A 24,266-nucleotide genomic window follows, 5' to 3' on the forward strand; every position below is an offset into this window, starting at 1 on the left:
CAAACAGTAATCTCCAATCCCTCAATTCTTTAAAATGAGTTTAAGTATGCAAGTTGCAACACCCACGCTTCCAGATTCCTATCTTTCATTGAGAGAGATAATGAGTTCTGCTTTTTGGCGGTAAGATGCTACTATTATTTATATCAAAGCAAAGTGAATGCATACTCCAGTAGATCAAGTGAAAAAAGCTGAGAAATTTAAGATTTTAATCCACAGGTACTTTGTACTTTCTCATAGTGATAGAGGAGGATCCACATAAAAGGAAGTCTCCTCCCCTGCAGGATAAGACAAATTCAACAAAATAAGATATTTGCCAAACACCATAAAGAAAACAAGCAAGTGGATAAATCCTCAATGCGGCTAATCACTAGGGCAGACATGCACTTAAATTGTTCCACTTCAACATGATAACACAAAAAATGTCTTGTCACATTACAAGTGCACAAAAAGAGAGGGTATTAAACTGACGGAATAGATCCCATCCAAACTGGAGAGTTTGCAACTCTAGATAAAGGGAGACTCAAAATAACCAGACTGGGATCAGACTGAAGACATGGGAGAATAACGCAGAGGGCCTTGTAGAAAATCAGGCACATTAAGATGTTCTAATAGTGGAGTCATCTTCAATCCAACCATCTGCACCTCTGGATTTGAGTGGCCGTCCAAAAACACTTTTGTAATCTGCAAAATTGTCACCATGTCAAACAAACATTTTGAATGTCGCAATTACATATATGAACTGAGCTAAAAAGCAAGTTGAGAGGAAAAAATTATTACACAAGATAAAATGTTGATAACGAATACAAACCAATATGTGCAGACTTCACAATGAGACATTGTACAGTGACAAGCATATTAAGAAGATTCTAGAAGGTACTTGATACAAACTATTGAATGTAGTGTTTCAAAATATGAGGCATCAATCTTAAGCTAAAAACATTGCAATATACAGCCAAACTGGCACAAAACTGGCTGTCCCAAAAGAATAAAATCATTCCATTTAGATTCCCATGGCATTTAAAGGTACAGGTCAATTCCTTCTGGTGAGCCATTAGGAAAAATGGAATCATAACACAGAATATGTAATAAAAGAAAATGAAAAAAAACATTGTATACTAATCCCACAGATATCTTACTTGTGCAGTAATAAAAATATTCATGCACTGAGTAACAATATGGTACCATTTCAAATGAAATGTAAAACACAATGGAAATCATGATCCAAGCAAACAGTAGAGTCAACTGATAAAGTTGGCAAATCATTCATTTATTGCAGTAGTCAGAAACAACTAAATCCAACTCGGGAACCCAAGAAGTGACTCATCATTACTATACAAGAAAATCATGTCCACTAACTCCAGTTTATTAACTATTCCCCAAAAATTAGAAAGTTTTCTTTACATAGTTGGATTGCTTTATCAACAACTAAAGTTACGAACACATAAATTCACAATTCCCTGCTATATCAACCAACCAAAAAGTATAACATCATGTGAAAATTCATGGTACTAATGAACAAACATACCTACATCAGAAGTCCAATTCAAATACGGCAAACATGCTAATTAATCTGGCATCTATAGATCATGCTATCACCAATATATATTAGTGATGAACTACATCCATAGGTGACTTGGAATAGCAAGATTTCGTATTAAGCCCGCCCTTACCTTTAGTTACAGCTCTAATTAATATGCAAAATATGGCTCAAACCGCTTGAGCTATAAAGCATTCAAGGAGAAGCTAAAATTTTAGCGGCTTACATTTAACCCAAAAAAAAAAAAAAAAAAAGATAAAAGAAAATGTTCTGTACAAGATTCTTATTAAGCAATTTATATGCATCTAAAGGTGGTTCTACTATATATCAACAAGAGCCCAAGGAAATTTCAAAATTAGTATGACTTGCATGTATATGAGGTGAATCTAGCATTGCATAAATACCTGAGTGCATCCAAACAGTTTGAGCAATTTCAGAGATAAGCAGCTATCCACAATCAATCCCACAGCCTCGTCTGCAATATTTCGACACCATGATAAATCCAAACTAACCAACTGTTTTGAACACCTGGCAAGTGATATAGCAGTGTTGTGGCCAACCTGTAAAAATTCACTTACCCCTCAGTGACCAAGATGGAATATATTTGTACAGAAGACCATGATATCAAATAGGAACCAGCTAATAGACAAATCCTAACCAAATCCTTAAAAGAGAGAAGTGAGTGAAATTATTAGTCTAGTACCTTGTTAACATTATTGAGTGACAGTTCTTTTAGAAACTCTCCAGAGGTTTCAAGAAATGCAGCAATGGCTTCATCACTGTCATAATGTCACATGGAAAGTTTGTGCAGTTAATTTTCCACTTAGAGGGTGTCAACACTTTGTGCAATAATCAATGTAGGTAGAAATGACATCAATAATACTGGAAGGAGAAACACAAAAAGCTAGATATATAATAAGATAGGTAACAGAGAACATCTGCAGAATTTCTTAACACATAGTTATTAGTGCGTGTTCACAAGACATGGTGATGCAGGCACAACCAAACTGCAAATGAAGACTCAACAGCCACTTTCATCTATGCTTTGCTTCTTTTCTCTTTTCCCTTTCTCTTTTTATCATTAATTCCTAGTCATGTGCTGGTCTTGTGTTCTTTTATATATATATATAATTTAATGGTCATGTGAATCAACTGAGTATAGTCAAATTCTTCTTTCACTAGGGCAATACTAGGATGTTGGTTTAGCAATAAATGACTGCGGGATCTTTCTTATTCTATTTAGAGAAGTCAATAAAGTTGACATTATTTTGGACTGCGGGATCCCATTGCAGTAACAAGGTTACTAGTTTCACCCCCTGGTGGCATCACATGGTTTTAACCCCCAATCCCCCAACCTGCAAACTGCCTTATATTACATTTGATTGCCATCACTAGTTTCAAATAAAAATACTGCATATTCTAATTTCAAAATTCTGTGATACCCAGGAAAAATAAGCTCAAAAGTATTGGATTGATTTTTCTATATAGGACCAAAAGACTAATGCACAATTTGGAGACAAAAAGGACCTGAATGCATTGCGGCATAATTTTAGTATTTGAATTTCTCGACAACCATTTGCAAGATATCCAATAGAAGAGTCTGTCAATTTACACAAATTCATGAGGTCTAACGAACATAATCCAGGACAAGTTTCCGCAATGACTTTCAAAGAAGAATCAGTCAAGTTCCTGCACCAAATTCAAAACACCCAACATAAATGAATGTAGTATGATTAAACAATTCTCTACATGATGACCTTGAAAAGATAATATAATCACAATGAAAGTTACATGACATCTTGCATGGCATATGTTAAGGATACCTACACGCAATTAGCTAAAACAAGCTCCTTCATAGTCAGACCACGTGCAATAACAAATTTACGAATAAAATCATCACAAACAGTTTGAATGCCGGCTAGTGACAACACTTCCAAGTGTTCTAGCTTCTTCAGTGCAGGCAGAATATGCATGGGATCTATGCTTTGGCAATCATCTAAATACAATTCCCTCAGAGCTGATCCCAATGAGTCCGGTAAAATGTTGATACCACTTGAGGTGAGAAGGGAGCACTGACCAAGATTTATAGATCTTAAAGCAGGAGCAGAAGAAACAAGTGCAGTTAATCCTGCATCTGAAAGACGGCATGCACCTTTCAACGATATAGTAGTTAATGCAGGCAGGCTATTAAATGAACGAGCTAAGGTATCACACAGAATATAATCTGGCATACATCGACCGCATTGGTCAAGTTGCAGTACCTGATCCCACAAAACCAAAAAAATTAGCTTCAGAAAATTATTCGAATTACTAAGAGATAAGAGGCTATCACAACACACAAATCAATGAGTGCCAATTAGTTTAATGACACCCAAATGAGTAAGAAGACATTCCTTCTTCCAAACTTAACGGATCTAAAACTGTCTATATTGCCAACTTGGCAAGACACTCTGATAGAATTTTGAAAGATTATAATGGAAACATGTATTTCCATATAGACTCAGCAATAGGTGCAGAATTACCTCAGGATGTAGAATTGTTAGTTATGAAAAAATAAATACATAAATTACACCTGGAGTTCAGAGTTGTTTATGGCCAGAACAGGATATCAAGGGAAGTGCAATTATCAAGAAGACAAGTTCTAAAAATGTATACCAAAGCTCGAATGGCTGGCATTACAATTCTGATGCCAAAGCACCAGCATGGACCAATAGATACAAACGTCAACCAATTCAGTTTACTGACAAGATATTCTAATGCAATGAGAAGTCAAACAGGTGATAATCACTCCTCCATTAAAACAGTCACTGTAGGGGCCTTAGTCAGAACCCATTCTATTGCAATACTAATCATAAGCCACTTCATGATATCCAATGCATATAACTTAGCAAAAAGAAAATATACAATCCACAAATGCAATCTTTGTTTAAGAAAAAGAATACAAAATCGTACCGTCAAGTAGTTGGTGTCACACATTTCAAAGGTCCTCGTGAACTGTTCTTCCGTTAGCCATGAACAATCCCTCACACGTACCTCCGTGGGAGATCCACGAACAAGGAGGTCAAGAAAATGAATGTTCATTCTACGAGAATCACAGAGCAAGTGACTGAGCTTGTGCCTCAGAACATCTGGGACACAGTCAAGTGAAGTGATTGCATCTGCATTTTTGGCAAGAATTCTCATGCATAGTTCTTGCAGTGAGGGGACCAAAGGCTTTGAGCATTCACGTTGGTGATCCTTTCTGCGAGACCAAATCACAGGTTCCGATTTGCTTTTGTCCAATGAGACATTCTGCTGTTGCACATTCATATTCATTTCACGGTCCTTTATAATCTTCATAGCAGTAGAAAAGGGACCAGGCCAGTCCTCAATTTCCCTGTCCAATTCCCTTACTGGCATTTCTCCTTCAGCCTCATCAGTTCCGTAATTCTCCTCTTCCTCGTGGGAAGAGAAATGAGCAAAACGAGATGCATTTTTTCTGGCAATATCTCGGCATCGTTCCTTGCGTTCCTTGTAACGCCTTCTCCTATGGTTTTTTTCAATTGTAGTATCAGTCTCTATAACATGCCTTTCACTCTGCAATGCTACATTATCTTCCAAACTGATAGAACTTGAAATTACATCGCCCATTAGATTTTGAGTTTGAAGTCTCAATTCCAAGTTCACCCCGTCAATACCATCCGAAGACAAACCATCCCCAACCACTTTCTCTTTTCCTTTTTCTTCCCTGCTGAGTCTCCTTCTTGTCTCAACAGAATTACCACTTCCATCAGCATTTTGGTACTTCAATTCTTTCTTGGCATCAAGCAAACGGACAGTGTCTGAAACCCCAAGACCAATTGATATCTCAGCTTCGGTTTTCAAATCCAAATCCACTGTATCAACAATATTTGATACCAAGGACTCATTAACCAGTTTCCCTTTCCCTTTCTCTCCTCTTGAGGACTTCCTCCTGCCTTTAAGATTGCCAGTTTCCCTTTCCCTTTCCCATTCCCTTTCTCCCTCATTCTTATGGACTGATTTCTCACCATCATCACTCCCAACTCCGACTAAGGCACCACCATCGTCACCATTGATTTCTTCCATCTTTGCAATTTTCATTCCTGATCGCAAACTCAAAAACCCTTTGCCTCCTTCATCCTCTACCCATAATTCCGAAACCAATGAATCAATATTAGGACCTAATTTTCTCTTCCCTTTCCTCTCTGTCACACTCTGGATTCTGTTGCTCCATCGGCTAGAACTTCCTGTCGAACCTGAGTTACCCAAATCTCTAGACACTGAATCAACTTTGAACTCAGCTTGTTCACCCTCGATTACAACACCCAACTCTCCAGAAACCCTAATCGCCTTGCAATCTTGATCAGAAACCCTTACTTTCTTCGCCTCCCAATCCAAAACTCGATCTTGTTCAACCACACTCTCGTTTTTAACATTCCCGTAATCAGATTCACTGTCGAAATCCATACTACTTTCAGCAGCGCGGCTGTATCTTTTTCGATTGGAAACCGAAACGTTTTCGACAATCAAGTTGGAATTGGATTTTGAAGCAAGACGAAGACTCCTTCTCCGGATGGTTCCAGAGGACGAGATTGAATCGGGACCAAACCCTTTGAGGTATGGGGTTTCCGACAAAGGGCTCGAATTCGGTGTGGAAGGAGATTGATGACTCGAGGGTTCTAGGGCTTTCACAGGGGTCGCAGGTTCGATTTCCCCCTTTTTGAGGGTTTTGTGAGTGGATTGAGATTGTACTTTTGGGACTACACGGGACCTTAAAACCGTCATTGTTTAACGACGGTTAGACAAATGGTGTAGATAGAGTGCGTGGAGAGAGTGTTTGCAGTGGTCGGTGACGGCGGGATGTGTGTTTCGTTTTTATTAGGAAATATATGAGAAAGAAGCTTTCTTGATACGTCTGATGGGATGCCTACATATTCCCGCCAAAGGAAGGGGTGTGTGCGTGCGTGTGGTTGCAACTTGCAACCGTGGGGCACTTTGACTCTCTACATATCAGGAGGTGCATATTGATTGAATCAATGAGAGCATCAGCACCCATTTATTAATTCTCTGTCCAACTGATGGAGCCATTGAATTTTTTTTTTTCGAACATGAGCACACGAAATCGCTCTACCAATTCTCCAATGCCCATTAAAATTTTAATTTGATTAATTTTAATTTATATTTTTCTAAGAATTCAACTAACACTTGAACTTATCCGAATAACAACCTTTTTATTAGAATTATGTGTTAAATAAATCAGTCTAAAGAATAAAAAAAGGTTTTTATATGGTACTATCACCTTATAATTTTTAAAATTTTAGATGGAAAGACCAATATGTAGTTGCATGGCTGCCAAGGCTAAACTATGAGAGTCAGAGATAAGATTGATGACTAGCTCTAGCACAAACAGAGCCAATCGTTTGGAGAAGAGTCAATAGGGGCGATTGAAGAATGCATCTCGTATTCTCGTTCAAACAAGAGTAAATGACCAAACAGGAAGGACAAATCCAATACAATAGAACAAGAAGAACGAAAATTGCAAGGCTTTACAAAGATAAAATGACCAATCATGTCATCCAGCTCCGCAAAATCGAAGTTCTCTCTCTTTTTTCTTTTTTTCTTCTTTTGGGGACACTAAAAGACCTCAACAAAGATAAATGAGCAAACAAAAGCCCACAAAAAATGTCTACTGATTACTAAAAATGAAAGAAAAATAAAAGATATTCGCGAGGCACTACTACTGTAAGATAGATTCAACGAGCTCGTAGAGAGGTGCAAGCTCCCCCTTGTCGATCAAGCAAAATTCCTGCATCACAATCACATTCACATTCAGTCAATTAGAGAAACTAAAGGACCATCAAAAGACGAACATGTGAAGCCAATTTGATAGCTCAAAGAAAATCTAATTGTCGAACAAGGATGCCTTAATTGTCGAACAAGGTTGCCTTATTCTCAACTTAATTTTATTTTGGATGATGTAGTTTTATTGTGCTTGACTTGGAATACAAGAACAAACTACAAACACCTTAAACCATGGTATTCCCGACTTCTTTGGGTCCGACTTAAAACCTAGTAGTAAACACACACGAGTTATATAGGAGAGCGCCTGTGTGTCTATAGATGTATAGGGTACACAAACATGTATCGATCACATCCACAGCCAATGCTCAAAATGCCAAACCCTTGCAAAAATTAACCAAAAGGATTTCATTTGGCGGCAGTAAGATTGTGGATTGCCGCAAAAGTCATTGTACCACATTGGTAAGGTATTGGCAGCAGAGATCAAGGGTGGGTTATCAATTGCCAAGAGAAGGATTGCTTCAAGCATATTTTCTTGCTGTCTAAAAATTTATAGCTAGACTAGAAATTGAGTCTCACTAGGAAAACAGCTGTTGGCCTACAATTGCTAAAGCATATTACATGTTCGGAAGTGGACGATAATGTAATGAACTAGCAGTACTACTTCAAACTACAAATCGATGTAATACGGAGAAAACCAATAGGTTGAATAGTTAAGAAGATGTGATATTTACCCATGTAAAGAAAACAAAATGCTTAAAGCAAGTATTCAAATGAGCTTCTTCCTTCAGACTCACGATCTTTTGAAAATGTGAGTGGTAGATGTGAGCATATACACGGAACAATCGCTTAAATATTGTCTTAACAACATCTTGAAAATTGGGTGGAAATGGTGCCCCTGCAACACATAGCAATTAAGATCAAAACCAAAGTATTTTGATTGAGAAAAAAAAAAAAAAAAACATCTTGCTGCATAAAGGAATAATACACACCCAATTTTTGAGGAAAAATTGATTCATCATCAAGCTGAACCTCAATCCAGTCCATTAGAAATTCTACATATTTAGGAGCAGATACCTCTATGGGTTTCTTTATGGTAACTCCATCAGCCCATCTATACTCATATCTGCATGAAAATAAGTTTAGTTGAGAAATTGCATTTTGAATACATAAATGGATATGATTAAGTGGAGGCACATATATAACTAGGAAAGAAAAAAAAGTGGAGATACATATGTTCAAAAGAGAAATTTACTAGACCAATGAAAAACCAAAAGTAGCATACAAAGGATACATTGAAGCATTTAGTAAGAAATAAACGCAAAAATTATCACTCTGAATTCAAATTGGTCAGCCTAACAATGAACTTGACTAACGAACTCTATCTAAGATGAATTCAATGTCCAGATTTCTGATTACTTCAGTTATTTTCCATTTCTTTCTTCTTCTTCTTAAAAAAAACCCATACCTCTGATCTATTAAAAACATTGGCATGGTTTTGATTTGCACCGGTAAGGACCTGCATAAAAGCTGGTATTACTACCATGCTTTAAAATAATTGTAACATTCTAGACAGTTTTTACCCTTTAAACATGATTTACTCTATTGACAATTACAGAATTTTGATTTCCTCATCCCTGCAAACCCATCCCCCACTGGGACTTTTGAGGGGGTTAGAGATTGTTGGACAAGGTCAATTCGACAGTTTTAGAAACAATATGACACGTACAGCACAATGCAGCGCGAAAACTGGTAGATAAAGCACCTTAAATTCCAAATCGACAACATACATCTGATGTCGTGATGGTCAGAATAGTTAAAACATCAAAATCAAAGTTCACATCAAAATCAAAGTTCACATCCCAAGAACATAATTATTCGCCAGATTATTATTCGAATCAGGTCCAACATTGTGTGTGCACGCGTGAGAGAGAGAGAGCTGATTTTGTTAAGCAGAACAGAAACACGTTTTATTTTGCAAGACAAGTAGAAAACAGGCACATCACAAGAATATCTCTAGGAAGCTCAGAGACATAGATCAAGCATCAAACTACACAAAAATTCAATGAATTTATTCAGAACAAGTACTCTGGGAAGGGATATAGAAAGATACTTTGGTCCTGCAGTCATTGTCGGACAGTTTGACGGTGTGCAGAATTCAGTAAGAGTGCCATATAGAATGTTCACTTGATTAAAAAAGTCAACCGCTGTATTGAAAAAGACGAATAAAAGAATGTTTAGTTACAAAAGAACTTGCAAATGGCATCATAAATGTTTTATGATGGTCTATAAACAAACACACACAGACATGTAATATGTAAGTAATGTGTATATATGTAGTAGTATGATAACAAGGTTTAGGAAGAGGGTGCCAAAAATAACTAGAAGTGGGCAATGAAAATTGAACTTTCTGAAGTCAAATGGAAAACTAAGAGACTTTTACATTGCATGGGTTCTCATCACATATTCTATATGCAATTCTATAATTGTATCTAATATGAAACTTTTACATGCATAAGTTCCAAAACGTATTGTCATTATATCATATAAACATGGGCTATTATCGCAAATTTGAAAGAAATGTCATGGCTGAAACAAATAGCAGCAGAGTATATCTTCTGGTTAAGAAAGTTAAACATTTAAGTGCTATAATTTTTAGTTCTTACTATTTACAGCCAGCCACTCATTAAGATCTTCTCCAGGGGGTAGTCGGACAGCTTCCCTCAAGTTCCCACCACCCAAGGTAGCATCAATGTGTTTTTTAAGTTGTGCACCCTGCATATTGATAAAAATAAATGAAAAGGAACCCCAGAGAGTTAGGGCTAAGCTTGTTGTTAAGACAAGCTTCAACAACCAAAAACGCACACATGCTTGCGCGCGCACAAAAAAAAATGGAACAGAAAAATCAAAGAAGAATTAGACCCTCCCCATAGCCTTAAGGCAGAACATTTACCTTACTTCCTGATGGAGAACTCTTTTTAGGCCGAAATGTCTTCTGGTTTCTGCACATTTCAAGGTTAAGAAAAAATTAGTATCAGGAAATAAGGGGAAAATATATATAGCTATAGCTATATATATATATATATATATATATATATCTCAACTTATAAGCATGCAATAGGAAAAGAAAGTAAAACACAATACTATAGCAGCACAAAAGGATGGTTTCTTGCAGCCATGAAGACACTAATATGTTGAACCACAAACTTCATGGACTTTAATTTATACTTGGAATAAATGAATAATGGTCGTATCAGGCCTAATGCTAAATTTAGTACCACACAAACATTTAAAATTCAACTCAACTCATTAAAACCCTATTTCAACTAAACGAGAAATTCCCCACAAATCATCCCAATAGTAATTTTTGGGATTCTCAAAAATGAGAATGAAGTATGATAGACACCAACAGTTACTTATTTAAGAACTACGGCAAACAAAAATTAAATTAAATTTAGCAGTAAGCCTAGCAACGTGCCTACTGTGAGATGTTGTCTGCAATTATTAAAGAGAAAAGATGCCACACTTCATGTTTACAAGAAATTGTCATATTCCATATTTCATTAAAAATTGATCATGGATGCCCACAAAAGTAAAATATCGGCATCGACCTCCACCAGTAAGGCACAAACAGAAGGGTACAGTATTCAGAAGCATGGATCCTTAACCACTTTGATGTTTCAGATTTTAAATTTGTATACCAAGGGTACCTAGTAGACTTGAAACAAACTTAGTAGGACAAAAGACGATACAGTCTTCCAAGTTCAAATTGTAAACTAATTTTTGTATTAGCCTTGAAAATCCTCAAACCATGAGATTGCCATTTAAAACTGTCCCTATTTCATTTAACAATATAATCAAACAGCACAGATACAAAATTTTCCTTTATCAACCCAATTGCAGTTGACAATCCCACTGAAACATACTCATTTATTCCCATCTCTGACTAATGTCCATTTAATTAACTCTAATCCACAGGAGAATCCAACTGAACTACTATGAACCGTAACTCTTACCAACTAAAGTTCGCTTCAATTTTACTGTCATCAGTTAACAATAAAAGCAAGTTTCAAAGTCAAAATCTCAGATCATCATCAAACAAACAAACTTGAAAGATCAACAATTACCAAACATGTTCACGGTTTCACCGAAAAAACAATTACCAAACACTGTCTCTACCAATGCATGCATAAACATATAAACACACATAAATAAATACACACACACACACATATATATATATATGTATATTATTAGATCATGTTGAAACCGTGAAAGTGAGATTATAGATGATAATATATCAGGATTAATACCTGCTTCCGAGGCCAAAAAGACTCATAATTTCGCACAATTGCTGGGTTCCTAGGTTTTCTCTTTTATCTCCAGAAGAATCTCTTTCAGAATACAAAAGGAAACGATTCACCACCAAATGTTGAATATGAAATCATTCATATATAATATATGTGTATATAGAGAGAGACACACACACAACATGTATTATACGCCAGAGTAGTAAGAGACACAGACAGTTCTGTTTGGGTGGGATATGACAGGCTGGCGTTGTAGAGGTCAAGCAAGACCATCTCTCTCTAACCTTTGCCCACAATCAACCAGGTCGTTGTCTATCTAGTAAATTCTCCTCAATATATATGTATATATATATATATATATATATTAGTAATATATAGAGAGAGAGATTTGACTGCTGTTTTTGCTATATATGCAAAGTACACACAAATTCGTGTTAGTTCATGAACATAACGATTCGGTACTTATTATTTTCAACTTGGGAAAATTTCACCACACCCCTGACGTTTTACAATATTTCACTTACACCCCTTTTATGTTTCAATATTTCATCAACCATCCCTGAAGTTTTAATTTACATAACAAATTACCCCCTACCGTTAAGCAACTGACGGTGTGTGCTGATGTCAGCAGGAAAAAATTGATAGAAGGCCAATTTTGCCCCTTCTATTGCATGAAATAACATCTTTAACCTCATTGACCAATGCAAAATTACAAAACTACCCTTGATTTATTAACTTAAAAGTATAACAATGTCCTTCACTTAAATATGCATAGAGACTGTTAGCGTGGGTCGGTGCTGGAGTGATTCCGGTGGTGGATGACGGCCGGAACGAAAGTGGGTCAGAGGGTGAGATGTTGTTTTGTGTGTGTGTGTGTCTCTGTGTGTGTGTGTATATATATATGTAATGTATATATGTGTGTCTGTGTGTATATAGATTATAGATTATATGTGTCACAACCTTTTTTTTTTTTTTAGAACTGGTTCCTCTCTCCCTCCTCTAATATTTGCTCGGTATTTTATCTTTTATCAAATCATTTACTTACCGAAGAAGAACCATAGCCAAGTTGAAATCTTTGAGAAGGAGAATGAGATGTTGGAATTTATATATATATATATATATATAATAAAAATTATTTTATGGTCCTATGCACTACGTTTTTTAAAGTAGGATTGCAATGTGATTATTGATATTTGATGGATTGGGTTTGTAATTTTCAATTTGGTGGTCTAATTGGGAGTATGGTTTTATACCGTTGGATTGTGGTTTTTCAACTTATCTGGTGTGATTTATTTCTAACCATTGATATCTAAGTTTCCATGATAGGAAAGGAAACTTAGATATGCTTGTTTGTAGAGAAACCGTCCCCCCCTGTTGTTGTTATATGTAGAGGTTTTAAAACCCTTATTCAGTCCTATCGTATCGACAACTTTCAGAAGGGGGGAAAGCGCTCTATTTTTAGATCTCTTAAAAGGGCGATACAGAATTCTCAAAGGTATCTACAGTTAAATTTTCCTAATCAGGTATGATATCAAAAATCACTCTTTAATTGATGATTAATTTTGATTTCTACTTGTAATTTGTTTTAAATCCAACAATTGGTATCAGAGCCAGGTTAAGGTTTGTAGAAATCAAAATTGTGAATTGAAAACACATTATGTATTATTTAATTTAAGTGTAGGATAAATAAATAAATTTATATTTGATTGCAAACTGTGTACATGTGTTTTGTACTGTTTGGATCGGATTTTGTGTTTGTTTTCCGGATATTCTTGTATGAATTAATTGCATATTATAATAATCGTTGTGCAATCAATTGATGCGTGAATATATATATTAGTTAAAAGATACCAGAAGTAAGCATCTAGTTGATTTGCTGTCCTTAGGTCTGAAGATTCTGGACTATGTACCGTAAAACACAGAGTCATGATTTTGTTATCAATTTACATTCATGATTTGTTATCAATTTTATATTCTGATTTGAGCACCTTTTTTATTCTGATTTGAGCACCTCTGTTTGGATTTGAGCACCTTTGGTTTTGTACGAGATTCCACCATAAGTATATTAACAATTGGTATCAATTGATTCATATATATCTAATTAGTATGATTTCTTTGTATGTTGTTAATTCTTGTTCACGCCCAACGAGTTTGTATGCAATCAATTTGTATGATAATTCTTGTGCATGCCGAACGAGACTGTGTGCAATCAGTTTGTATGCAAATTCTTGGAGATTGTTTGTATGCAATCAATTTGTAAGAAAAATCTTTATATGTTGTTATGTGAGTTATTTTGAAACACATACTGTATATAGAAGATAAAGTCTTTCATTGGGGTTTATGAGGACCGGTAAAATGACCGTTTCAAAATTAATAGTCAAAGTGAGTGATGCCTGCTAAAAAGTGACATGCTCATAAAGGTTATTATTATTTTTAAATTTTAAAGCATTGGTTTTATTGAGGTCTCATAGTGTACTTACTTACATGAGGGTATTTGTTCTGCCAAAAGGTGATTAATGTCTTAGTGTAGGATAAGTGAGTAGAATATTTGAGAGTACTTGGATTATAACTAAATAATCCTCTTGCCAAAAGGTAGTGGAAGTGTTTGGCAACAATTCAAGTATAATCAAATAGGTCTATGTGTGATTTGATCGCAAGTTTGGGATAAAATAAAATCTAAAATTCTGCCAAAAAGTGTTTTTTAGATGACATTTTATATGTTCCCGCAGGGTGGACAGTTTTGCATATAGTAAAACACCTTGATAAATTCGGCTTAAAACCCAAGCACGAATTAAAGTTATAATCCATAAAGCTGTAACATATTATTTTATATGTTCATTTTTATGTTCTTTGATATAACATGTATTACAGTTATGGACGTTTCCACTATTCAAAGACAGCTCACAGGGATTGAACCATTGAATGGTTCAAACTATACTACTTGGAAGACAAGTGTTAATATTATGTTGGGTTTCTTGGACAATGAGTTTGTACTTTATGAGGAGAAACCTGCTTCAATCACTGAAGAATCTTCTGAAGCAGTAAAGTTGTTGCATGCTAAGTAGACTAAGGCTAATACCATGGCCATCAGGTTGATCCGTGGTTCTATTGGTGAGACTATTCGTGGTGGTATTCCTGTATTTGATACTGTCAAGGCGCTTCTTGATTTACTTAAGAAGTAGTTCATAGGTACCAAGAAACAACTTCAGTATTATTATTTGACACAACTTATGTTAACCAGTTATGATGGCAGTGGTTCAGTGAGGGAGCATATTTATAAGATATGCAAGCTGGTTAATGGTCTCAGGGAGCAGGGAATCACATTTGACGATGAATTATTGGTCCATATGGTGATCTACTCTCTGCCTAGATTTTTCGATGCTTTCAGGGTAAATTATAATTCACAAGAGACAAAATGGGACATTAAACAGCTATTGGCACTTTGTATGACCGAGCAAGAGTGGCTCAAGGGTTCTAAATTTAAGTCAGTTCATCTTACTATCAGCAGTAAAAGCAGGAATAACTTTAAGTGGAAAGGCGGCAAGAAAGGGAATCAGGCAATTCAGAAAAATGGAAAGCATGACAACAAAGGAAAAGGCATTGAGCATGCAAATACAAATGATGAATGTTGGTTCTGTAAGAAGAAAGGACATCAAAGGAAAGACTGCTACAGCTACAAAAATTGGTTAAAGAAAAACAAAGCAGGTATGGGAGTTGCTATGGTAATATTTGAATCCAACTTAGTAAATGTGCCTAATCATACATGGTGGATTGATACAGGTGCATCTGTTCATATCTCTTGTTCATCACAGGGACTTCGAAGCCAGAGAAAACCCAGGGCTGAGGAGAAATTGGTGTTGGGTAATGCTGATGCGGTTCATGTTGCAGCTGTTGGGACGATTTCGCTAGTGTTACACACTGATTTTTCCTTAGAACTTCAGGATGTTTTTTATGTTCCTACTATTAGGCGTAATTTACTTTCAGTTTCAAGACTTAATGCTTTGGGTTTTTGATTTTCTTTTGGTGATGGATCAGTTACTATTCATTATGGTAATAATATAGTTGGACATGGTTATTTAGTTGATGGTTTATATCAGTTATTGTTGAATGATTCTCATATACCTGCTTCTTGTTTTTCTGTGGATTCGATACCTTCCGGATCAAAACGTGCTTTTATTAGAGAGGATTCATCTATGTTGTGGCATAGGAGATTGGGGCATGTATCTCGAAAGAGACTTGAACGCTTGGTCAAGGATGAGATTATAAGACCACTAAATTTTTTAGATTTTGATTTATATGTTGACTGTGTCAAGGGGAAGATGCAGAAGAAACGTAATTTTGAGGCTAGTCGGTCATCTAGTCGTTTAGGCCTTATTCACACAGATATTTGTGGTCCGTTTCCTACCGCGTCTCGAGGAGGACAAAGGTACTTTATTACCTTTATTGATGATTTCTCAAGATATGCTTATTTGTATTTAATACACCAAAAGTTCGATGCACTTAACATGTTTAAGATCTATCAAACTGAAGTTGAAAAACAGTTCGGCAAAAAGATTAAAATTGTAAGACCGGACCGAGGTGGTGAGTATTATGGGAGAATGGACCAAGAGGGTATGAATCATGGTCCTTTCGTCTCGTACTTCAAGGAGCAAGGTATAGTGCCACAGTATACCACACCTAGTTCTCCTGAACAAAATGGAGTTACAGAGAGGATAAACCGCACCTATCAAGATGCTTTTCGCAGTATGATGAGCCATTCTTCTCTACTTGAGAATTTTTGGGGAGAAGCTCTTAAAACGACAGTTTATATTCTTAATAGGGTGCCATGTAAAGCAGCTCCTGAAATACCTTACAAGCTTTGGACAGGTTGTAAACCTAGTCTTCGACATTTGCATGTGTGGGGATGTCTTGCAGAAGCAAAGTTATACAATCCTGATATTAAGAAGCTTGATCCTCGCACTGTTACTTGTCATTTCATTGGGTATCCTGAGAGATCATTTGGTTACAGATTTTATTGTCCCTCTAAACTTATGGAGATTGTTGAGACCAGTCATGCAAAATTTATTGAGAATGACGAATCCAGTGGGAGTTTGGATCATCGTACTTTCTATTTTACATAAAGGCAATCTTCTGTGCCTATTCCATTTATTACAGATTTAATTCCAACTTCAGTGATTCCATTCAAAGCTCCTAATCCCACCCCTTCAGTTATTCCCCATATGCAGCCTCTTACTTCACCTTTTAATCCACTTTCTGAGCCTGATCAACTTAGAAAATCTTTTGGAACTCAGAGATCCGCTATACTTGATGACTTTGAGGTGTATGTTAGTGAGGTCAACATTGGCAAGCATGAGGATCCAACTTCATTTAATGAAGCCATGGAGAGTCATGAATCTTCTAGTTGGATAGATGCTATGAAAGATGAAATGCACTCTATGGATGTTAATGGGGTATGGGAGCTTACTGATTTACCTACAGATTGCAATGCGGTGGAGTGCAAATGGGTCTTTAAGACCAAGAGGGATTCACTTGGAAATGTTGATAGATATAAAGCTAGATTGGTGGCTAAAGGTTTCAAACAGAAGCCAGGTGTTGATTTCTCTGAGACTTTCTCTCCAGTTTCATCAAAGAATTCTTTAAGAGTCATTCTTGCTATTGTTGCACATTATGATCTTTAGTTGCATCAGATGGATGTGAAGACATCATTCCTTAATGGAGACCTTGAGGAAGAGATATACCTGTCTCAACCTGAAGGTTTTGTGGTTAAGGGACATGAACATCAAGTGTGTAAGTTAAAGAAATCAATTTATGGGCTTAAACAAGCTTCACGACAGTGGTACTTGAAATTTGATGAAGTGATTACTAGTTATAGGTTTAAGGAGAATGTTGGAGACAAATGCTTATATCTTAAGGTCAGTGGGAGTCGTTTTATTATTCTTGTTTTATTCTTGTTTTATATATTGATGATATCTTACTAGCTAGCAATGACATTCATGCGATACATGATACGAATAATTTTTTATCAAGTCATTTTGATATGAAGGATATGGGCAATACTGAGTTTGTCTTGGGAATTAGGATCCAAAGAGATTGCACGACAGGCAAACTTGGATTATCTCAAAAGGCATATATTAATAAAATTTTAAAAACTTTTGGGATGGAAAATTGTGCATCTGGTGAGGTTCCAGTTGTAAAAGGGGATATTTTTTCAGAGGAACAATGTCCTGAGAATGAGATTGAGAGAAGTAAAATTGATATCACCGCATATGCGTCTGCAGTTGGAAGTCTAATGTACGCTATGACGTGCATTAGACCAGATATTGTTATGTGGTTGGGATGCTTGGAAGATTTCAGCAAAATCCAGGTATTGCTCATTGGAGGGTGGTGAAGAAAGTTTTGAGGTATCTTCAGAGAACAAAAGAGTTTGTCTTGGTGTACAGGAAATCAGATTGTTTCGAGATAGTTGGTTATTCTAATTCGGACTATGCAGGTTGTTCGAGTAGTAGAAAATCCACTTCTGGATATATATTTATGTTGGCTCAGGGAGCTGTATTATGGAAAAGCTCTAAGCAATCCATTATCGCAGATTCAACTATGTATGTAGAGTTGATGAGTTGTTATGAAGTGACCAAACGTGCTATATGGTTGAAACAGTTTATTGCGGATTTAAAGGTTGTGGATTTCATACATAAGCCTTTGATAATTTTCTGTGATAATGAAGTTGTCACAAAATATGTGAAAAATGAAAAATTGACCAAGCGTAATATGCACATAGATGTGAAGTACCTTTACGTGTGCGAGAAAGTTAAACAAGGTATTATTGACGTTCCCCATATAGATATCACAGATTCAACTATGTATGCAGAGTTGATCAGTTGTTATGAAGCGACCAAACGTGCTATGTGGTTGAAACAGTTTATAGCGGATTTAAAGGTTGTGGACTCTATACACAAGCCTTTGATAATTTTCTGTGATAATGAAGCTATCACAAAATATATAAAAAATGAAAAATTGACCAAGCGTAATATGCACATAGATGTGAAGTATCTTTACGTGTGCGAGAAAGTTAAACAAGGTATTATTGAGGTTTCCCATATAGATACAGCAAGGATGATTACAGATTCTCTCATTAAAGGTCTTCAGCCAAAAATATTTAAAGAGCACGTGATTCGGATGGGTATTCAAGAGTCATTGTGTTATGATGTCTGATTTCTCTATTACATCATGTTACATTGTAGTTGTTTTTCTTTCAGTTTATTTACACCTTATGGTGACAGTTGTTTGCATGAAAATAAAGTTATAATGCATCATCATCATTATTATTATTACATTGTTGTATATGATATGTACACGTATTATTCTTGTTGCCTGAGAGTAGTATTGCACTCATGAAGTTGTTTGGGCTAGATGTGAAATTGGCACCACATTGGTAAATGCAAACAAAACTACTAAAGTTTGCCTGTGGGAGTGTTAACACTCTATGAGGATAGCTTGGGCTAGATATGAGATTGGCTCTATATCGGTAAACCTTCACACTGAACAGAAGGTTAACGGTTTGCTGTAATATGTTCAGGTGACATACCGCGATGGTATGAAGCAGGACGGATAGTGAGGTGTGCGTTTAGACCACATGCAGTTTGCATATCTCATGAAATACAGTAAAACCACTATATTTGCTTGAATCCTAGATGGAATCGGTTTTGAGACCATGGAACTGTTTAGACTAATATATTACGTGTCTACGTATTCATGATCCACTATTGAGGAAATTTATGAAGGAAAGTGTTCTAAAGTTTCAATCCATCAATTTCGATAATTGTGTTTTCTAAATAAAAATGAGTGGCCACTCGACTTTTATAAAGTGTGTTGCAATCCATAGTGTCATTTTATAAAACTTAGAGTGCATGGACCAAGTGGGAGATTGTTGGAATTTATATATATATATATAAATAATAAAAATTATTTTATGGTCCTATGCACTACGTTTTTTAAAGTAGGATTATAATGTGATTATTGATACTTGATAGATTGGGTTTGAACTTTCCAATTTGGTGGTCTAATTGGGAGTATGGTTTTATACAGTTGGATTGTGGTTTTCCAACTTATTTGATGTGATTTATTTCTAACCATTGATATCTAAGTTTCCATGATAGGAAGGGAAACTTAGGTATGTTTGTTTGTAGAGAAGCCGTCCCCCCTATTATTGTTCTATATAGGGGTTTTAAAACCCTTATTCAGTCCTATCATATCGATAACTTTCAGAAGGGGGTAAAGCGCTCTATTTTCATATATCTCAAAAGAGTAATAAAGAATTCTCAAAGGTATCTACAGTTAATTTTCCTAATCAGGTATGATATCAAAAATCACTATTTAATTGATGATTAATTTGGATTTCTACTTATAATTTGTTTTAAATCCAACATGAGAAACCCTTATATATATATATGTAAGTATGTTTATATATATATATATATATATATATATATATATATATTTAAAGAGGTGGTATGAATCAATTGTGAAAGTTAGATCCATCACCAGTATGTAAGTCTAACCCCACTACTCAATCAATTGTGAAATCTAATTTGGTCCTTGCAAATTGTCCAAGGTGGTTGTTGCCCCCTCCTATGGCAGGTGCTCATGAACAGACCCAAAATGGGCTTCTACCAAGAAGAGAGAGAAATTATGTTTTTGTTATTATATATATATATATATATATATATATATATATATATATATATATATATATGTGATTTGTTGTTGAGAGATGAGAGAAGAGCAGAGAGGTATGGCGGTGGCGTCGATAGGTGGAGATGGCGGCAGTTGGAGAAGGTGACGGTGGGAGTAGGTGAAGAGGAGAGAGGAAGGTGCTTATTAACAATCCCAAAATGGGTTTTGACCCAGGAGAGAGAATTATGTTTTGGGTTTAATAATAATAATAATGTATATATGATTTGGTGTTAAGAATTAAGAGTGAGGAGAGGAGAGATGTGGTATGGTGGTGGTAGCAACTGTGGGTGGAGATGGAAATCGCTAGAGTATGTGATGGTGAAAGAAAGTGGAGAGGAGAGAGAGTGGAGAGAGAATACATCAGAAATTCACAAGAAGTGGTGCATACGTTTGATAGTCTAAAATTCACCAGAAATCAGTCGTCTAAGGTTCCATACACTGTCGGTGTCCATAGATGTTGAAGTTTTATACAGCGTCCTCCATATGTCGGTCACCATTGACAATGGGTTTAACTTTGGTGGGTGACTAAATCAGGTGCTTTTTTAGTTTATTAGTCTTAAACAATCGTCAAGCAAGAATGAAGCACGGCAAGATGGGCGTGATGAACGACAACATGACTGTACCGGTGGTAAAGCCAGGATGAACCGTAGTTTCGACGTCGGAATGGTGTGACTGAACGGCGGTGAAACGAGTCTGACTTTCCCGACGAAACGAACAACGATCAGCAAGATGTTCTTAGTGACGGGACTAGCGAATGGCAATAATGGACGACAGGAAGCCAGGAGTGAAGCAAGACGGGGTGATCTCTTATAGATTTGGAACAATATTAAAGGACATTTTGGTCTTTTAATTTCATATACAATTTATGTATAAAAATATTCATATACAATTGATGGGCAAAACTGTAATATCACACCGTTCCGTTAGTAAGATAGACGGCAATTACAATGAGGGGAGTTAAGCTAGTGGAATACTAAAACCTAGAGGGGGTGTAAGTGGAATATTGCCAAACGTCAGGGGGTGTAGATGGAATTAACCCTTTCAACTTTTAAGAGTCATTTTGTGAAAATTACTTTTAAATAATTGTTTTAAAATTTGATAACTAGTTACTAGTAATTTTTTTTTTTAAGAAAATAATAAATAAGAACCTAATACCGGGGCGCGGAGCTAGGATTTTAGTTTAGGGAGACACAATGTTAAAAAAAAAATATTTAAAAGAGTAGAAGGAAAAAAAATAAAATTTAATTTAACAAGGAAAATTGAATTTTTTAAAAAATAATTTGAAGAGTAAATTAGGAAATAAATTAGAAAAATAAGAGATGCTTTTAAAAATTAATTATTTTAGGGGGCATTATATAAAAAATTTCATATATACATATAAAATATAAAAAAAATTCTATATGTATTGTGGGCGGGGCCAGACCGAAATAAGTACCCCCTGAACATACACGGGCACCGTCGCGGCCTAGTACCACTATCATATATGACCACTCTCAAACAACATGTGCATTTATAAATAAATAAAATAAGCGCAAGCTCAAAATATGAGTTGATATATTGAAAGAAGAATCATCAACATAACTAAAAAAATATTCTCTCATATTGTTTTTTATTGCTAAATTTTTAAAAAACAATTATTTTCATCTCCACAGTCGGCTGTTATGTCTACTCATATTTTGTGGAGGCCCATCATATTGTGAAAGCCTACACTGTCCAGACAAGAATTGTGACCATCGGTGTCAAAGATACAGTTGTACTATTTTTTTGAATTATTAATAAAATATAATAAAAGTAAATTCTGCAAGCATACAACTTCAAATTTAGAGGCTAACCCAGAGTCACGTGGTCGATGGTATTTTTTCTACTTTTTAAAAATGAATTGTTAAAGTTTGAGTCTCTAAAAAAAATTAAGTGAGTGCGTAAATAATTTGTGTGAATTTTTTATGAATAAAAAAATAATTAATAAATAAATATATAGATTCTATAAATTTAACTCAAACTCAATTTTGGGCGGACCCAGGATTTTAGTTTTGGAGGGACACAATGTTAAGAAAAAAAACTTATTTAAAGGAATAGAAAGGAAAAAAATAAGAAAAATGACAACTTAAAAAACAAATAACTTTTAAAATTTTTTTTAAAGGAATTTGAAGAGTAAATTAGGAAAAAACTAAAAATATTAAAGAATTTTAAAAACTAATAATTTGAGGGGATATTATATAAAAAATTTCATATATACACATATAAAATATAAAAAATAATTTATATTTATAGTGGACTGGGCCAGGCCAGACGGGACAAGTGCCCCCCTTGTGCATATACTCCGCCCCATACCCAACTTTAATTGTTAATGTGCATATTTACTGTGTGAGAATCATGAAGACGCAAGTGCAAGAGTTTCAAATCATGGCCAGTTTAATTTCAATCATGAAGAGATAAATATATACTACATAAATAACATACGGTTTGTGATCAGCCACCTCTGGTTAGTTTGCAAATTGCATGGTGTGACTTGTGAGATTTTTCTAGATTATGGTGGAACCACATTAGCTGTACGGGGAAGGTCTTGCGAGGGTTGCAGGGTGGCAAAAGAATCAGATCCACGTTGGCAATTTTTCTGGGCCAGCGACAGCCCGACACAAATAGTTTTTATTCGTGAAAAATGATAGACATGAAGTTTTTTTTTGTTTTTTTTTTTCATGATTTTATCACTAATGAGCTGTATAACTAGCTTTTCTTTTGGGAAATTGGGAGTTAGAATCACTAAATTTTTTTTAGCAGTTAATTTCTTTTTTCTTGAATTGTTCTTAAATTTTCTTTTGAAAGTTGCTGGCGGCACAGTGTACGTTGTGTGTATATATATATATATATATATATATATATATATATATATGTATATATTTATATATTGAAACTATGCATAATTTACTCATGGATAGAATTGAAACATAGTTAGGACTTGGAATTATGAATGATTACTCAAAGAAATTTAAGTTAAGAAATTAGTCATTAATTAATCCTTACTTTTTGACGTGATGACTATGGTAGAGGAAGGTTATGAATTTTATACTTTTGGAAATAAAATATTAAGAGAAAAACTAGCTTAAAAAAGAGGAGAGAGTGACATGTGTGAAGAAATACGACATCGTAATTATCATTTGTGATACAATCTTGAATATTTTTTTGTAAAGTCTAGCACTGCTCTTTATTCATACATAAAATAATAATAATAATAATAATAATAATAAAGCTGGATGGTCAATAATATGGTCTTGTCGTATAATGGTTTTCAAAAAAAAAAAAAAAATCTCTGCCATTCTACTTCAATTTCAGGAGCTATTAATCTTGCTAAAATATTTTATTTATTTATTATTTTTTTATAATAATTATGTTTACATATTCACCCAAAATAAAATTGTACTATTGGAAACACTGAATAGTCAGATAAAATTAAAAATTTATTCCCTTTGTCTTAAAATAAATGTCTTGAATGAGTCATCCTAAAATATTTATTTTGGAACACAGGAGTAATATATTTGAAAGTCATGGTAATAAACAATCCATTTGCTGTAAGAGTGCATATTTGATTTTTTATTTTATTTTATTTTATCAAAAGTGTATATTTGATTGATAAAGATAAAAATCACAAAATATTTATTTTGGAACACAGGAGTAATATACTTGAAAGATGTAGTAATAAACAATCCCTTTGCTGTAAGAGTTATTTGATTTTTTTTTTTTACCAAGAGTGTATATTTGATTGATAAAGATTAGAATCACAATAACAGGATTCTAGAAATAATTTGCTACAAATGATTATTACGATCTTGCCCTTTGGTGATTACCATGGTCTGTTACCAACTAGTAATTATCAGCATCAATTCCCGCCATTT

General features: G+C 35.1%; 2 protein-coding genes across 2 annotated transcripts; both read right to left on the reverse strand.

Moving 5' to 3' along the window:
* Positions 1–283: 283 nt before the first annotated feature.
* Positions 284–6,630, reverse strand: LOC132277052 (uncharacterized). The gene is made up of 6 exons (XM_059778763.1): positions 4,490–6,630; positions 3,365–3,798; positions 3,065–3,226; positions 2,241–2,316; positions 1,942–2,097; positions 284–681 (listed from the first exon to the last, which is right to left on the reverse strand). The coding sequence occupies exons 1-6, from the start codon at positions 6,320–6,322 to the stop codon at positions 541–543; spliced, it is 2,802 nt and encodes a 933-aa protein (XP_059634746.1). The 5' UTR covers positions 6,323–6,630; the 3' UTR covers positions 284–540.
* A 351-nt stretch (positions 6,631–6,981) lies between these two features.
* On the reverse strand, positions 6,982–11,909 carry LOC132277055 (MOB kinase activator-like 1A). The gene is made up of 7 exons (XM_059778767.1): positions 11,650–11,909; positions 10,290–10,338; positions 10,003–10,111; positions 9,450–9,543; positions 8,329–8,462; positions 8,071–8,234; positions 6,982–7,343 (listed from the first exon to the last, which is right to left on the reverse strand). Exons 1-7 carry the CDS (start codon positions 11,673–11,675, stop codon positions 7,275–7,277), a joined length of 645 nt encoding a protein of 214 aa, XP_059634750.1. The 5' UTR covers positions 11,676–11,909; the 3' UTR covers positions 6,982–7,274.
* Between the last annotated feature and the right edge of the window lie 12,357 nt (positions 11,910–24,266).

This window comes from Cornus florida, unplaced genomic scaffold (assembly GCF_030987335.1).
Source record: "Cornus florida cultivar Cherokee Brave unplaced genomic scaffold, ASM3098733v1 CherokeeBrave_3.0.0_Hap2_Chr10, whole genome shotgun sequence".
NCBI classification, from domain to species: Eukaryota; Viridiplantae; Streptophyta; class Magnoliopsida; order Cornales; family Cornaceae; genus Cornus; species Cornus florida.